Here is a 17,812-nt window from a genome sequence, read left to right as displayed (position 1 = left end):
CCACAAAGAGTCAGACATGACTGAGAATGCGTGTGCATATAGTGTAATATGATTACCATCATAGCTTTAGCTAACACCTCTCATGTATCATATAATTATCATTTCTTTTATGTGGTGAGAACACTTAAGATCTAGTCCTTAGGCAGTTTTGGGGTATATAACATAGTATTGTTGACAATACTCACCAAGCTGTGTATTAGATCTCTAGAATTTATTCATCTTCTACTTGCTCTATATTTATCTTTAGAATCTGTCATCATGATATACTAACTTCAGTTATTTTTTCTCTTTATTATTGTTTCTCCCAAATAGAATGTAAATTTTTATAGGTAGGACTTTTTATCTATTTTATTAATTTCTGTATGCCTAGCTCTATGATGTATAGTATTGGACATTTAGCACATACTCAATATTTGTGAAATTAGTTCTCTCTATATATTCTAAAGGGAAACCATTAAAAGAAAGTCAATGTAAGACAGAACAAAAATGCCCAGAAATCTTCATATTAAAAGTGCTCTATAAATTCAAATTTCTGTATCTTAAAACATTTTAAAATGGATTTTTCTATAACCTTGAAAAATTAAAAATGCATCACAGAAAGTAAAACACTTACTTTATGGTATACACTTCCCTTATATAGGGCTTGGACTAATAATATTTTAAAACATAATTTGGCCAAAAACATAACATGAATTTACTAAATTCTGACTGATAACAAATGAGCAATTTTAATTCAAAATTTAATTTAATAATTGAATGCCAATGATGTTCCTAGCGAGAAGTTAAGCATATTTTGCCACAAACAAAATATAAGATTATGGAGGGTCCTGTCATTAATAAACAATCCTGGAGGAAAAACAACATATATTGAGGACAACTAGAGAACAAGAGAACTTTCTATCTAATAACCTGTCAAATGCAATGTCTTACATAACACTTTTTTTAACAGAGGAACAGTGGCTATTCTGATTAAAAACAGAGAACAAAAACTATTTTATATATAGCAGAAAACAGAAATGCTGAGCACAAAGAATTGATGTTTTGTAACTGTGGTGCTGGAAAGGACTCTTCAGAGTTCCTTGGACAGCAAGGAAATTCAATCGTCAATCCTAAAGAAAATCAACCCTGAACATTCACTGGAAGGACTTATGCTGAAGCTGAATCTCCAATACTGTCCATCTGACGGGAAGAGCCAACTCACTGGAAAAGACCCTGATGTGGGGAAAGACTGAGGGCAAGAGGAGGAGACGGCAGAGGATGAGATGGCACGACCAACTCAATGGACATGATTTGAGCAAATTCCAGGAGATAGTGAAGGATAGTAAAAGATTAATGAAGGATAGTAAAAGGTGATGCTGTGAAAGTGCTGCACGCAACATGCCAGCAAATTTGGAAAACTCAGCAGTGGCCACAGGATGGAAGAGGTCAGTTTTCATTCCAGTCCCAAAGAGAGGAAATGCCAAAGAGTGCTCAAACTACCGCACAACTGCATTCATCGCACATGCTAGCAAAGTAATGCTCAAAATTCTCCAAGCCAGGCTTCAACAGTATATGAACCGTGAACTTCCAGATGTTCAAGCTGGATTTAGGAAAGGCAGAGAAACCAGAGATCAAATTGCAAAAATCCAATGGATCATCAGAAAAGCAAGAGAGTTCCAGAAAAACATCTACTTCTGTTTTTTTGACAATGCCAAAGCTTTTTCCTGTGAGGATCACAATAAACTGTGGAAAATTGTTCAAGAGATGGGAATACCAGACTACCTTACCTGCCTCTTGAGAAATCTGTATGCAGGTCAGGAAGCAACAGTTAGAACTGGACATGGAACAATGGACTGGTTCCAAATTGGGAAAGGAGTATGTCAAGGCTGTATTTTGTCACCCTGCTTATTTAATTTTTAGGCAGAGTACATCATGAGAAATGCTGGGCTGGATGAAGCACAAGCTGGAATCAAGACTGCCAGGAGGATAACCTGGCAATATCAATATCCTCAATAATCAATATCAGTATCAATAACCTCAGACATGCAGATGACATCACCGTTATGGCAAAAAGTGAAGAACTAAAGAGCCTCTTGATGAAAGTGAAAGAGGAGAGTGAAACAGTGGTTTAAAACTCAACATTCAGAAAACCAAGATCATGGCATCTGGTCCCATCATTTCATGGCAAATAGATGGGGAAACACTGGCAACAGTGACAGACTTTATCTTTTTGGGCTCCACAATCACTGTAGATGGTGACTGCAGCCATGAAATTAAAAGATGCTTGCTCCCTGGAAGAAAAGTTATGACCAACATAGACAGCATATTAAAAAGCATAGACATTATTTTGCCAACAAAGGTCCATCTAGTCAAAGCTATGGTTTTTCCAGTAGTCATGTATGGATGTGAGAGTTGGACTAAAAGAAAGCTGAACACTGAAGAATTGATGCTTTTGAACTGTGGTGTTGGAGAAGACTCAAGAGTCCCTTGGACAGCAAAGAGATCCAACCAGTACATCCTAAAGGAAATCAGTCCTGAATATTCATTGGAAGGACTGATGATGAAGCTGAAACTCCAATACTTTGGTCACCTAATACAAAGAACTGACTCACTGGAAAAATCCTGATGCTGGGAAAGATTGAAGGCGGGAGGAGAAGGGGATGACAGAGGATGAGATGGCTGGATGGCATCACTGACTCAATGGACATGAGTCTGAGTAAACTCTGGGAGTTGGTGATGGACAGGGAGGCCTGGCGTGCTGCAGTCCATGCGGTTGCAGAGCCAGGCAGGACTTGGTGACTGAACAACAACAGAAAACAGGAAAAGTAATATAATACTAATATATTTTACAGATAATGATTTCAAATTAGAAACACGAATATACATTAGTATGTTGTGCAGTACTCTGTGAAGGAGGTATGATCTGAGGGCGGCCTGAAGGACAGACAAAGTCATTGATTAGAGTAGAGGAATGGGAAAGAAGAACAAGTCCATGAAAGAATCAGCATATACAAAACATGAAAAAGGGGAACCTTACATGGGTCACTCAATTCAGAATCAAATAATTACTATAAAATAAAACTCAGCAGTAAACATCAGACATTGTATAACAGTTGTAATATTCACAACATACAAATAACATATACCTTCCTCTTCTCCATCTATTGGTGATCACATTTGAACCACTGAACCACTACCGAACTTACTTAACAAATGCTTACCAATGTTACGTGTACATTAGATAAATATTCTCTTCCATCTGCCATAAACATGGTCTAAACTCTTTAAGGACAGAGACTAACTGCTCTTTGAACTGTTTCTATGGCACTATTAAATAAATGCAGTACATTAAGGCTTCACTGCAAAGTTCTGGAAGTTAAGGGAAATATCCTGAAGGTTTTTAAGACTCAGTTTTCTCAGATGAAGGGATTGAAAAAAAGGATAGGTCAAGACTTCATGATACTCATATCAATAGTAAGTGAAAAACTGGCTAATATTCTTAGTATTCTAGTATATTAAAGAATTTAAAAGTTTTTTTTAAAGGGTATAAATATCTTGTTAAGAATAAGAAACATTTATATCCTGAAGATGAACATAACTGGGAGAGTTTGAAATACTGGTGTGTAATTTTTATTGGGAACAGAAAAAGAAAGTCTCCACAAGACATGACAGTGCATCTCAGGGATTGTTTGCTAACTTTTAATCAAAACACATTTTATATTTTTGTTTACTTAGGAAAGTCTCTTTTTTTAGTTCCTGACTTCAACAGCTGTTTTCCAAATGATAAATTTCTCTTTACCAGTCTGAAAATGGCCTTGGAAGGTCATACAATCTTGTATATGTATCTGAATTTAACTATGCATGGGGAAAATCTTCGATTAGAGGTATAAGAATTCATTTCCAATTTCTCTAAAAGTAGAAATTCTAAATACAGGACTTTTTTTATGAAGAAAACCAAAAATTTCTCTGAAAAGGCACCAGCAATTTTCCTGAGGTAGAAAACCATGTTTAAAATACTGAAAAGATCAAAGAAAAATTTCACACCTCCAGGATGTCCCTTGTAAGACAAGACCCTTGGGACCTCAGTTTGAAGAGATTATAGACTCCAAAAAGTTCTCCTCGATGCTCTTTTGATCCTTGAACTGCTTCAAAATATCGCTTGGCATTTTCACTTCCAACCACCACACAGTGAAGTTGCTATAACAGAAAAAACACAAGATATTTTTGAAGTGTTTGCTCCAACAATATGTCAGAATTTCCTGGCATTCCCTGTATATACACAGCTTTAGCTCAAGCAGGCAGAATCTCCGTAGGGAGGAAATTTTATTTTAATTTCCCTGGCAGATGTTGCCATTATGGTGAAATAATCTGTCCAGTTTTATTAAAGAACAAAATCTTACATTTCCTATTTTATCTGTTTTCTAACAACTGACTCAAGATGATCTCTCTATGGCCTAGCCACCTGAAGTAAAATGTAAAAGGCACACATTTGAAAACACTCTTCTCCTTTCTAGACTCTTAGTTCAATAGAAACTACTAAAACTGGAAGAAATAGTCCCTACATCACCAAAGTTAAATTATAATCTAAAGTAGTTATACAATAACCACGTTGGTATCAAACTAATTGTGGCCATGGTTACACTGTCAACTAACAGCAAAAATCCAACCATTGTTTAGAAACACTGCATCCCTGAAACAATTGTGAATTCAGCAAGAACACTGACATGGAACCCTTAAAGACATATACCACTTTAGTATCAACTTAATGTGTCTCCTAACTGATGAGATATTTTACTGTATATAACTAAATACACTTTGATTAATCCCATGTACACTCTAACTTTTCTTAAAAGAAACAAAGAGTGAAAAATAACCTCAATTCTATTGCTGATGGAAGGATTAGTAAGAAGTGATACTTTGTGATTTTCATCAGACAGATTTGTACTATCAGTTCAGTTCAGTTCAATTCAGTTGCTCAGTTGTGTCCGACTCTTTGTGACCCCATGAGCTGCAGCACGCCGGGCACTATAACTCATTGTTTTAGGGGCTTCCTTGGTGGCTCAGTGTAAAGAATTCACCTGCCAAGAGAGGCGATGCAGGTTTGATCCCTGAATTAGGAAGTTCCCCTGGAGAAGGAAATAGCAACCCACTCCAGTATTCTTGGGCTTCCCTAGTGGCTCAGACAGTAAAGGATCTGCCTGCATTGGAGGAGACCTGGGTTCGATCCTTGGGTTGGGAAGATCCCCTGGAGAAGGGAATAGCTACCCATTCCAACATCCTTGGAGCTTCCTCACTGGTTCAGTGTAAAGAATTCACCTGCCAATGCAGGAAATGCAGGAGACTCAGGTTTGATCCCTGGGTTGGGAAGATCCCCTGGAGGAGGAAATGGCAACTGACTCCAGTACTCATGCCTGGAAAATTCCATGGACAGAGGAGCCTGGCCAGCTACAGTCTAGTCTATGGAGTCAGAGAGTCAGACACAACTTAGCAACTGGACAACAACAAGCAGTCTTCTTGCCTGAGAAATCCCACGCACAGAGGAACCTGGTGGGCTGGAGCCCAGTGGGTCGTAAAAGAGTCAGAGACTGAACGACAACAGCAAAAATTGCTTTAGGTAACTAAAATTATTCTTACTAATAACAGCTTCTATTTACTGGATATATGTGTAGCATTTTTATATTCTCATTTAACTCCTACGATCCTATATTATCTTCTCCCTTCCAGAAATAAAAGAACTTAAATTTAGAGAAATTAAGTGTCTTCCTCACAGCTGCCCCACTAGGAAGCATCATTTGTAGAATTTATACCTGAGTTTGGCTGAACACAAAATTTATACTCATATCAATTTCTCATTGCCAGATGTCCCTCTTAAAACAAGACCCTTGGGACCTAAATTTGAATAAGTTATGGATCAATACACTGATTTGATTAGTTTTATATGTGTCCCCAAAATACATGTCATAGTCCTGGAAATACATAATCACGACAGCAACTGATTTACTTGATGGCCCAGTTACTGATGATTTTACCCTTGCTACTGACACTTCCTTAAATACTGTATTCCTTAAACACTTCCTTAAAGTCTCTACTGTCAGACGGTTGTACTAAATATAATCACTAAAGTAACTTGTAAGCATTCATCTGAATCTTTGTCTCCTAGCAAAGCTTTATCACAAAATTTATAAAAGACACATTATTTTGTACTTAAAATTTAAGTTTTCCAAAGTGGCCCAAGTAAAACTGAAGGCCTGATGCCTCCATCTCTAGGGTAACTATAACAAAACCATTGTTACAAGTCAAGAGAGTAAGGGGAAAAATATCAGTATTTGGAAAATGTAGCTTCTAGCTTAAGAAAAAACCCATGGAAGGCTACGAAATGCTTAGATTTCTTCATAATATACAGGATATGCAAGAAGTAAAAAAGGAACATTCACCACGTTAAGAATACATGACCCCACCCTCCACCTTCAAGGCCAGTAATGAGGCATCTTTACATCGTTCTCCCGGACCCTCTGCTTATGTCGTCATGTTGCCTTCTTCTTCCCTTTTTCTGACCCTACTGCTACCCCCTCCTTTTATAAGGACCCTTGTGATTACAATGGGCCCACCCACATAATCCAGGTGTGTTCAGGGAATTAGGGTGCGGGTATATGTGGAGGACTATTATTCAGCCCACCACAGTAAGGAGGTGCAATAAGCATGATGAGAGCTTGCCAAAATGAGACAGAAGCCCCCTTGAAGGGGTTCTCACTGGTCAGAAAATGAGAGTTTGAACATAAAAACAATTCATGATATTCAGTGTGTTCCTAAAATTTGTTACTAAAATACTAGCTCATGAGTCCACACAGATTAAATCAATGGAAGAGAAAGGAAAGCTCTGTTTTTGGTAGAATGCCAACAAATATAAAAGAAGTAATAATGGAAATAGAAAAATCACCATCTGACAAACCATCACAGTGGTAGCTGATTCAGGTAGGAATCATCAATGAACACTAAAGCTGATGAGGAACAGGGTACAGCTGTCCCTCATCCCTTGGTATCAGGGGGACTGGTTCTGGGACCCCCATGTATATCAGAATCATGCATGCTCAAGTTGCTTTTATGAGATGGCATAGTATCTGCATATAAGCTAAGCATTACCTTCCTGTATGCTTTAAATCATCTCTAGATTACTTATAACACCTAATACAATGTGAACTCTGTGTGCAGTGCTGTGCTGTGCTTGGTCGCTCAGTCGTGTCTGATTCTTTGCAGCCCCATGGACTGTAGCCTGCCAGGCTTCTCTGTCCATGGGGATTCTCCAGGCAAGAATACTGGAGTGGGTTACCAGGCCCTCCTTCAGGGGATCTTCCCAACCCAGGGATCGAACCCAGGTCTCCCGCATTGCAGGCAGATTCTTTACCATCTGAGCCACCAGGGAAGCCCAAGAATACTGGAGTGGGTAGCCTATCCCTTCTCCAGGGGATCTTCTTCACCCAGGAATTAAACTGGGGTCTGCTGCATTGCAGGAAGATTCTTTACCAGCTGAGCTACTAGGGAAGCCCAAACTCTGTGTAAACACATGTAAACACAATGGACAGGGAAGCCTGGTGCAGTCCATGGGGTCGCAAAGAGCCGGACACAACTGAGCGACTGAACTGAACTGAACAACATAAATGCTATACAAACAGCTAGCACAGAGCAAGTTCAAGTGTCACTTTAATCCACAGTTGTTTGAATCTGTGAAAGAACCATGGAAACAGAGGGCTGACTATATTGGCATGGCCTCTGATGATCTTCCCATAAAATACACATCTCAACTTAGAAATGTAAAAAGTGGTAACTCTGCAGTGGAGAAAGCTGGTAGACACGAACTTGACAGGTGATCAAGATGAGTATCACTAGCGGGCCAGGTCGTCTAGGCACTAGGTGCCTTCTCACAGTGTGATCAGAAGACCACAGCGGTCTCTGTGCCATTCTTGTGAAAGCTGCTTGTCTTGAGTTGGGACATGAGGAAACATCAAATGGACATGTTGAGAGAAAGTATACACAAGGAAAGGCTTTACTTTTTAAAACTGTCAAGGTCATGAAAGACCAGGAAAGCCTGCGTAACTTAAGGTTGAAGAAAACTAGGAGACACAAAAAGAAATGTAATTATGATCCTGGATTGGATTCTGAGCCAGGAGGAGAAACGAGACATTGCCAGGAAAGCTGATGAAATCTGCATGGGTTCTATGAATTATAAGGTAATGCCGTAAGTGTTAGTTTCTTGATTTGGATACCTACACTTTTGAGAAGAGAGTAAGGGATGAAGGAGAAGAAAGCTGCAGAAAAGTATGTAAAACCGAGTGTTTATAATGCATAAAGCTATTTTTATATGTACATATAAACAGAGAAATACAGAGAATGTAGAGGTGACAGGTTTACAACTTTCAAATGGTTCAGAAAAAGAATAAAGATCATGGCTGAGTGAGAGAAGGAAAAAGCAAATGTGGTAAAATGTTAACAACTGGAGAAGTTGGGTGAAGTTAATTGGGAGTTCTCTGTGCTGTTCTTGCAACTCTTTTGTAAATACATATTTACTTCTAAATAAATCACATATACGTGAAAGATGAATTTCTGAATGTCAAACTAGATTGTATGCAATGCTCCAAACCAGAAGGAGCACAGTCATTGTATCACTGTATAAGTGTTTTTTTTTTTTAAAGTATAAAACACCTGAAGACTTTTATGGCAAACAAACGTAAACAAAACATCAAAGGGCAAGTCTCCTTGAACAATACAGATTATCCCTTATCAATCTAACCAATACTGTAATATTTAGGTTTATTCTTCCTAGAGCTTTTTCAATGCCGTTAGAGCTATTTTTATATACATAAATAGTTTTATAAACAAACACAACTGGTATACATGTTCTGCAAGTTACTTTTTTTGCCCCACTTAAAATGTCTTAAAGATTGTGTCACATAGGTATATTTACTCTATAATCTTTTAAAAAAATTCTTGCTGTTGCAAGGTATTCCATAATATGGTATATCAGAATATATGTTATTCTGTTACTGTTGGACATTTAGGCTGTTCTTTTTTTCCATTTTTCAAACAAATACTAACAATTCTGAACATAAATCTTTGTCATTCTTCACTGTGCATATGTGAGAATATTTCTACATTTTAAAGTGCATTTTAAAATGCTGTTAAACTAACTTCTAAAATAAGTGCATGCTGTATTCCAAAAACACTACACGAGCATCTCTTTAAAAGTATCTCCACCAATAATGAGCAACATTAATCTCCCCAACTCCCTAAAAAATACCCCATAGAACAAAAAGTCTTTTGCAGAACATGTAGAACACAGTATTATTTTGTATTTCTCAATTATAAGTGTGGTTAAGCATCTTTTCATGTGCATTATGTATACATTAGTATTTTTTCTTCACTAAAATGTCTAATCATAGCCTTTTTATTGGTTTGTAGGAGTTCTTTATATATTATAGATGCTAATCCTTTGTTTATTATATTTATGGCAAATATTTCCTCCTGAGTGTCCTTTAACTTGGCTTGCACTTCCTTTGTCATATAGAAGTTTCATATAAAAATGTAGTCAAATTTGCAACATTTGCATTAGAGGCTGCATCAGTATCCTAAGGCTGCCGTAACAAAGTACCATAAACCACGTGGTATAAAACAACAGAAATTTATTCTCTCTCAGTTCTGGAGTCTAAGTTTGAAATCAAGATACTGGCAGGGCCATACGCTCTCTGAAAGTTCTAAGGGAAGGAAAATCCTTCCTTTCTTTTTCCTAGTTTCTGGTAGTTGCCGGCAATCCTACGCATTCCTTGGTTCACAGCTTCATCACTCCAGTCTTTGCCTCTATCATTACATGGCATCCTCCTTCTGTGTTTGTCTGCATTCAAATTTCCCTTTTGTAAGAATATCAGTCATACCAGAATTAGGGCCCACCCTAATAGAGTATAACATTATTTAACTTGATTACATCAGCAAAGATCTTACTTCCAAGTAAGATCCCATTCACAGCTACCAGAGGTTATGGACTTCACCACGTTTTTTATTTCATTTTTTTGTGGTGGTGGGGGGCGGGGGGGGCACAATTCAACTTCTAACAGAGGGTTTGTTAAAGATTTTTACGTTTATGCTCATGAGACATATTTGTCTATAATTTTCTGTTCTTTTAATGTCTTTGCCAATTTTGGCTTCAGTATTCTTCTATCTTTCTAAAGTAGGCTGGAATTGTTCCCTTCTCTGTTCTCAAGAAGAATATTAAACGTTTGGTATAATTCACTACCGAAGGAAAAGTTTCCACTACTGTGGAAAACTTTTGAATTAAAAATTCATTCACATTCTCTGACAATACAGAGCTATAGTTTCCCCTCATTTTAAGTTACTGCTCCTAAATACCCAATATTGCTAAAAACAATTAGCTATCTACCTAATTCTAGTACTCTTATAATTTTTCTTTCCTCTCCATAAAGTTTATTTCTGGGAATTTTAAGGATTTATCTCTTTATCCTTGGTATTTTACAATTATAAAAAGACAATCTAAGTGTGGATCTATTTTCATTTATCCTATTTAGCACTCAGTAGGCTCATATAATCTGTGGACTCTTTTATCTTCTACTACTTAAAAGTTTCATCCTTTATTTGGGCTTCTTTCTTCTGTTAACTTCTTCAACTATAAGACTGACATTGAAAGTCCTAGATGTAACCTTCATTTCTCCTAAGTTTTCTTACATGTATTCTATCTCTGTCTTTTTGCTCTGTCATCTAGAAGAACTGTGTGGTGCATTCTTTTAGATGAAACTTTGCTCTTTGATATTCGGCCTATTGCTGGAGTTTTTCATTTTCTGGCTCTCTAATGGATTTTTTCTAGTAGTCTTTTCTTATTTCCAGGATCCTACAACCTCACTTACCTTTTGAATATTTATAGTTTTTTAAAAATCTTCTACTCTTTTCTATTACTTTTGTTTTCTCTGATGTTATTTTTTCAGTGCCTATAATAGTTCCTAGGGGATTCCCAGGTAGAACAGTGATAAAGACTCTGCCTGCCAATGCAGGAGATACCAGAGACATGGGTTTAGTCTCCGGGTCGGGAAGATCCCCTGGAGGAAGAAATGACAATCCACTCCAGAATTCTTGCCGGAAAAATTCCACAGAGGGAGGAGTCTGGCAGGCTACAGTCCAAGGGGTTGAAGAGAGTCAAACACAACTGAGCACACACACACATATTAGTTCCTGTATCTCTTGTAACAAATTAGCATAAACTTGATGGCTTGAAACAATAGAAATTTATTCTCCTACAGGACGCTGTAAGTCTGGTATCAGTATCACTGGAATAAAGTCAAGCTTGGCAGAGCCATGTTCCCTTCACAAGCTCTAGAGGAGGATCCATTCCTTGCCTCTTTTCACTTCTGGTGGCCGTCGGCATTCCTTAGTTTGTGACTGCCTAGCTCTAATCTCTGCCTCGGTGGTACACTGCCTCCTCTTCTGCCTGTGTCAGATTTCCCTTTGCTTCTTATTTATAAGAACACTTGTGACTTAGGGCCCATCTCAAAAAATCCTTAATCACTTCTGCAAAGATCCTTTTCTCCATATAAAACAACATTTACAGGTTCCAGTGATTAGGACCTGGTATCTCTGAGGGACACTTTCATAGTGTTTATTTTCCAAAACTGTTCCATACTAACTATTTTGGGGGGGAAGGGGTTTCATCTGACTTCAAATGTCTCACATGCTTATCTAGGCCAACTGCAATAATTATTTAAAGCAGGGAGCAGGTGGAGGGGTTTGTAGGCATTTATTATTTTGAACTTTCGTCTCTATTTCAGCAAAAATTTGGAGCTTTGCTTCTTTCCGTCCAGTATTTCTGTTTTGTTCCTAGTTGAGAGCAGACATTTCCATTGGGTGCAGTTTGGTACAATGGGGGAAAGATCATGTTAGATTATTAATAATACCCCAAAGAGGGGGCATTATACTTAACCCAAGGCTCCTTTTTTTATATCTATGACTCTAAGCTTGGAGTATTCATAAGTTGCACCTATCTTTTCCAGTAATCTTCTCATGACTGATATCTTCCTTCAATCTGATCTCAGCTGCCCTTTGTCTTTCAGGGTTCCTTATCATTTCTAGCCCACAGAGAAAACCCTTGTGCTTTCCAATATTTTTATAGGTTTTTTTAAATATCATTTTAGATCCCGCCCCTCCCCCCCAAGAGATCTGAGAACACTTGTGAGGCTAGAATGTGTTTGTCATTTGCACCGTTGGTTCAAAATCCAATCAATCAATCTTTTAATCACATTTATGCCATTTCTCACATGATGGCCACCTTATCTTTATTTGTGCCTACCAAGTTGTATGGCTGAATGTTCCCTAAGGTTTATTTTAATAAGCAATTAGATCATACGAACTTCTGAAAACTTTAATTACTTTCATGTTCTGAAGACTTTTTATTACATATTATTATGCAACAGACCAAATATACAAAAGGAAATATATATAATAGGATTGAGAAAAGAGTCTTACTTGTGACAAGTCAAAGATAGTATTTTAAAGAGCTGCTCCAAGGATGCAAAAAATAATGTTCTACTTTTTTCCAAGTTACTTAAATATGTCTCAAAAGATAATTTTCAGGCATTGTGCTACACTGAAGAACAAAAAGATTAAAAGTTTCTTACAGAGCTAAATGCTTTAAGAAAACTAAAAATTTCGGTGTACAATTCTACCTTTAGAATTAAGAAAACAGCATAAGTTTAAGGTTGGATCATTCTTAGGTTAACTACCACCACATGTAGCAGATGTTTGCTCTTAAACAGATTCCAACTAAATATATAGGGAGTAATTCAAATTTAACATTTATAATTAAACTTGAACCTCATTCCAGATCTTCTCAAGTGGGCAGTTATAGACTAAATAAACTTTGTTCAGAGGCATAAATGGAGCAGTAATTGATACCCTAAGGATATCACAGAGTTAATGCAATTTTAGATGAATATTAAAAACACCAGCACAGTAGTTACTACACTCGAGTTCTATTCCTATGATTCCATTTATTGGAGCATCCTGGGTCCTGGTTTCATTATATACAACATGAAACCTTTGTATTAGATATGGTATTCCTCTCCAGTCTTCATGTTATGGCACATACAGAAAATGGTGACATGTGAATATCTACTCTGAGAGGAGGCTACTCAAGGATGGAGCCTGGCTCAGGTAATCTTGCTGTCCAGAGAGTGGAGGATGTCTGGGTGCCCCAGGACCACACCTGTGGCATCCACTTAGCTGTGACCTTGTTACTCAAACCGTGGTCTGTAGACTAGCAGTGCTAGCACTTCCGGGAGCTTGTTAAAAACACGGAATCTTGGGCTCTACCCAGTACTACTAGATGAAAATCTGTATTTTAAAGATCCCAAGATGATTTGTGTGTACGGCAAAGTATTGCTGTAAGAAACTTTTAGCTCTAAAATTCAATGAACCTAAGAATTAGTTTTATAGAAGTGTATTCTAGAGTATATTTCATCATCTTATTAAATTCATTATTATAGCTAGAATAAAATAAAAATATATTTGTATACAAATTTATTATTAATTTTTTAACACTGATAAATATTAACTTTTAAATAGAAAAAGGGAAATACACTCACCTGCTTGTATACTTGTCGTAAGTACATGATCTCCTCCACGGTTCCCAAGGATATCAGCCTAAGCACTTTGACATCTCTGCACTGCCCGATCCTATATGCTCTGCAGAAAAATTAAAAACAAAAGGCGACCAAGATCAAGTGAAACAATTTCAAGTTCAGGAGGTAGCTTCATGGATATAAAAATGAAACATCACTAAAATTTTAATTGAAAAAAAATCTCATGTTTAGGTATGTACTGAGCTTTGCGCTTAGTCGCTCAGTCGTGTCCGACTCTCTGCAATCCCATGAACCGTAGCCCGCCGGGCTCCTCTGTCCATGTTTACATCGGCTGTATTATTTAATAATAATGTAAAAACAGAAATTCATACAAAAAGGAGTAGAAAACATATACGTATCAATTTCATTTCTGTTATAAACATCACCTTCTACTGTACAAAACTTTTCTTAGATTCAGATTTTTCTTTTTCTTTTTATTTTATTTTATTTTATTTAATTAATTTATTTATTTTTTCAGTGGGTTTTGTCATACATTGACATGAATCAGCAATAGATGTACACGTATTCCCCATCCCGATCCCCCCTCCCCCCTCCCTCTCCACCCGATTCCTCTGGGTCTTCCCAGCGCACCAGGCCCGAGCACTTGTCTCATGCATCCCACCTGGGCTGGTGACCTGTTTCACCATAGATAATATACATGCTGTTCTTTCGCAATATCCCACCCTCACGTTCTCCCACAGAGTTCAAAAGTCTGTTCTGTACTTCTGTGTCTCTTTTTCTGTTTTGCATATAGGGTTGTCGTTACCATCTTTCTAAATTCCATATATATGTGTTAGTATGCTGTAATGTTCTTTATCTTTCTGGCTTACTTCACTCTGTATAATGGGCTCCAGTTTCATCCATCTCATTAGGACTGATTCAAATGAATTCTTTTTAACGGCTGAGTAATATTCCATGGTGTATATGTACCACAGCTTCCTTATCCATTCATCTGCTGATGGGCATCTAGGTTGCTTCCATGTCCTGGCTATTATAAACAGTGCTGCGATGAACATTGGGGTGCACGTGTCTCTTTCAGATCTGGTTTCGTCAGTGTGTATGCCAAGGAGTGGGATTGCTGGGTCATATGGCAGTTCTATTTCCAGTTTTTTAAGAAATCTCCACACTGTTCTCCATAGTGGCTGTACTAGTTTGCATTCCCACCAACAGTGTAAGAGGGTTCCCTTTTCTCCACACCCTCTCCAGCATTTATTGCTTGTAGACTTTTGGATAGCAGCCATTCTGACTGGCGTGTAATGGTACCTCATTGTGGTTTTGATTTTGCATTTCTCTGATAATGAGTGATGTTGAGCATCTTTTCATGTGTTTGTTAGCCATCTGTATGTCTTCTTTGGAGAAATGTCTGTTTAGTTCTTTGGCCCATTTTTTGATTGGGTCATTTATTTTTCTGGAATTGAGCTTCAAGAGTTGCTTGTATATTTTTGAGATTAATCCTTTCAGATTTTTCTTTTATGGCAGTCTTAAGCTTACAAAGGACTCCAAAACCACCACCCCCCAAAAAAAAAACCCTCTCAAAAATGCAAACTAATCCATAGTGACAGAAAGCAGATCAGTGGTTGCTTGGGAATAGGGCCTGAGGGGAGGAAAGAGGGATGGATTACCAAGTGGCACAAAGAAAATTTGAAGGGTGATGGATATGCTTGCTATTTTGATTGTGGTTATGGGTTCATGCTATATTCCTATATCAAGACTTATCAACTGTACACTTCAAATATGTGCAGTTTATTGTATGTTAACTATACTTCAATGAGACTGTTAAAAAAAAAAAAAAAACCCTGAGGGAAAACAGTTAATCAACTGGCAAGCCTACAGAAACGCAGATTTATACCCTTCATATACTGAGATTTCCACACAGTCTGTCTGACTGGATCACTCAGTTGATCAGCACCCCAGGTGCTTTGATACGGACTGCAGTGCTAATTAAAACTCTAACCTGGCTCACCACTCTGGTTAACTATGGGTACAATCCCTGTCGCTTCTTCCAGGTGGAGGGTTTATTGGATGTTCTGAATGAGATCACCTGCTTCTAAATACCTGTTACAGTCACCGGGGATCATGGGCAAGGCCATACTGCCTCATGCTTGAAAATGTTATAAATTGGGGCAAATTTAACTTTGACCTTATAAAGTCACACTATGTTGTTCTATTTGGTGCTTCCTTTGCCTCCTTTGCCCATTCCTTCTCCCAGAGAAGGGCTTTTACTAGAGGACATACTGGGGTACTGGAAATCTTGCTGTCCCAGAAAAAAATGAGTGCTCTTGCAGCACAGCAAAGCCAGGGATAAGTTACTGCATTGTCACTTGGATCCTGCAGACTGGATAGAGAGGGGCTCATAATCCCTTTCTCTCCCACAAGGCATTTGGGTCTAAGGATAATGGATCTAAGGAAATGTCCTTTGGTGTAAGTCAACTGTTTGCTGAGTGACAGACTGTGTTAGAACATTTACTCTTTAATCTTTACAGATAAAACCTTGTAACATGTTATACTGGACCCACACGTCATCAATTTCTAAGTCTATAAAGTACAAATATGTAAAAGGTCTTTAATCATGTAAAGATGAGTGTCAAGAAACTGTTATACAGTGTGGAGGTCAGTATCTTCACTGTTCTTCTCGGTTCCTCCAGCCAGAGTCAACAAAAGGAGAGGGAGAAGAAGAGGAATCCTGTTCATTTAGTTTTATCATCAGCTTTCACTGAATGCCAAAGCAGAGTGAACTCTATTTTGAGGGACCACTGGGATAAGTAAGCTAGGTCCCGATGGCCTAGATGAAAAAGAACAAAATTACAACAAATGTTGTTAAGTCAAAAGGAAATGGAAATTTTTCTGTGGTTTTCATTTGACCATTTTCCTGAGCAGCTGTCTCTGGGAAGAGGCTGGTTGAAAGTCTAGGCTCTGCAAGTCAGACTGCATGGGTTCAAATTTATTCTATCGTAAGCTGACACTAACTTAATTTCAATTGCATTAAACCACCTTTACAGCTCTGCTATCACTCTTTATTTTATCGATGTTACAAATTGCATTTTTATATGCCATGTATTCATTAGCAGAATAGTTATAATTTTTTTTATGCACTTGTCTTTTAAAATTGTATAGAAAACAAGAATTATAACTCAAAGTTAAAATAATACTAATTTTGATGCTTGTCTGTGTATCAATGGGAATTCAGATGACTATTATACCTCTACTGTGGGCAAGAATCCCTTAGAAGAAATGGAGTAGCCCTAGCATTACACAAGAGTCCAAAATGCAGTACATAAGAGTCCGAAATGTAGTACTCGAGTACAATCTCAAAAACAACAGAATGATCTTGGTTTGTTTCCAAGGCAAATCATTCAATATCACAGTAATCCAAGTCTATGCACCAACCACCAGTGCTGAAGAAGCTGAAGTTGAATGGCTCTATTAAGATCTACAAGACCCTCTAAAACTATCACCAAAAAAAGATTCCAGCAGACTGGAATGCAAAAATAGGGGATGAAGAGGTATCTGGAGTAACAGGCAAGTTTGGCCTTGGAGTACAAAATGAAGCGGGACAAAGGCTAACAGAGTTTTGCCAAGAGAACATACTGGTCATACCAAACACCCTCTTTCAACAACACAAGAGAAGACTCTGCCCATCACCAGATGTTCAATACTGAAATCAGATTGACTACATTCTTTGCAGTTGAAAACAGAGAAGCTCTATACAGTCAGCAAAAACAAGATTGGGAGCTGACTGTGGGTCAGATCATAAACTCCTTATTGCCAAACTCAGACTTAAATTGAAGAAAGTAGGGAAAACCATGAGGCCATTCAGGTAGGACCTAAATTAAATCCTTATGATTATACACTGGAAGTGACAAATAAATTCAAGGGATTAGATCTGATAGACAGAATGTATGAAGAACTATGGATGGAGATTCCTAATACTGTACAGGAGGCAGTAATCAAAACCATCCCCAAGAAAAAGAAATGCAAAAAGGCAAAATGGCTGTCTGATGAGGCCTCACAAATAGCTAAGAAAAGAAGAGAAGTGAAACACAAAGGATAAAAGGATAGATAGACCCATCTGAATGCAGAGTTCCAAAGAAGAGCAAGGAGAGAGAAGAAAGCCATCTTAAGTGAACAATGGAAAGAAAGAGAGGAAAACAACAGAATGGGGA

General features: G+C 37.8%; 1 protein-coding gene across 5 annotated transcripts in view; it reads right to left on the bottom strand.

Moving 5' to 3' along the window:
• ERCC6L2 (ERCC excision repair 6 like 2) overlaps window positions 1–17,812 on the bottom strand; it is a 182,592-nt gene that overhangs the window by 66,262 nt on the left and 98,518 nt on the right. For all 5 annotated transcript variants that reach the window (XM_043453162.1, XM_043453164.1, XM_043453165.1 and 2 more), the window contains 2 exons: window positions 13,614–13,713; window positions 4,024–4,176 (listed from right to left, as the gene is read on the bottom strand). In XM_043453162.1, the coding sequence (XP_043309097.1) occupies window positions 4,024–4,176; window positions 13,614–13,713 (253 nt within the window). The remainder of the gene's footprint in view (window positions 1–4,023; window positions 4,177–13,613; window positions 13,714–17,812) is intronic.

This window comes from Cervus canadensis, chromosome 30 (genome assembly GCF_019320065.1).
Source record: "Cervus canadensis isolate Bull #8, Minnesota chromosome 30, ASM1932006v1, whole genome shotgun sequence".
Lineage (NCBI taxonomy): Eukaryota > Metazoa > Chordata > Mammalia > Artiodactyla > Cervidae > Cervus > Cervus canadensis.
Note: the sequence above shows the minus strand (reverse complement) of the source record. Positions and strands in the feature narration are given on the sequence as shown.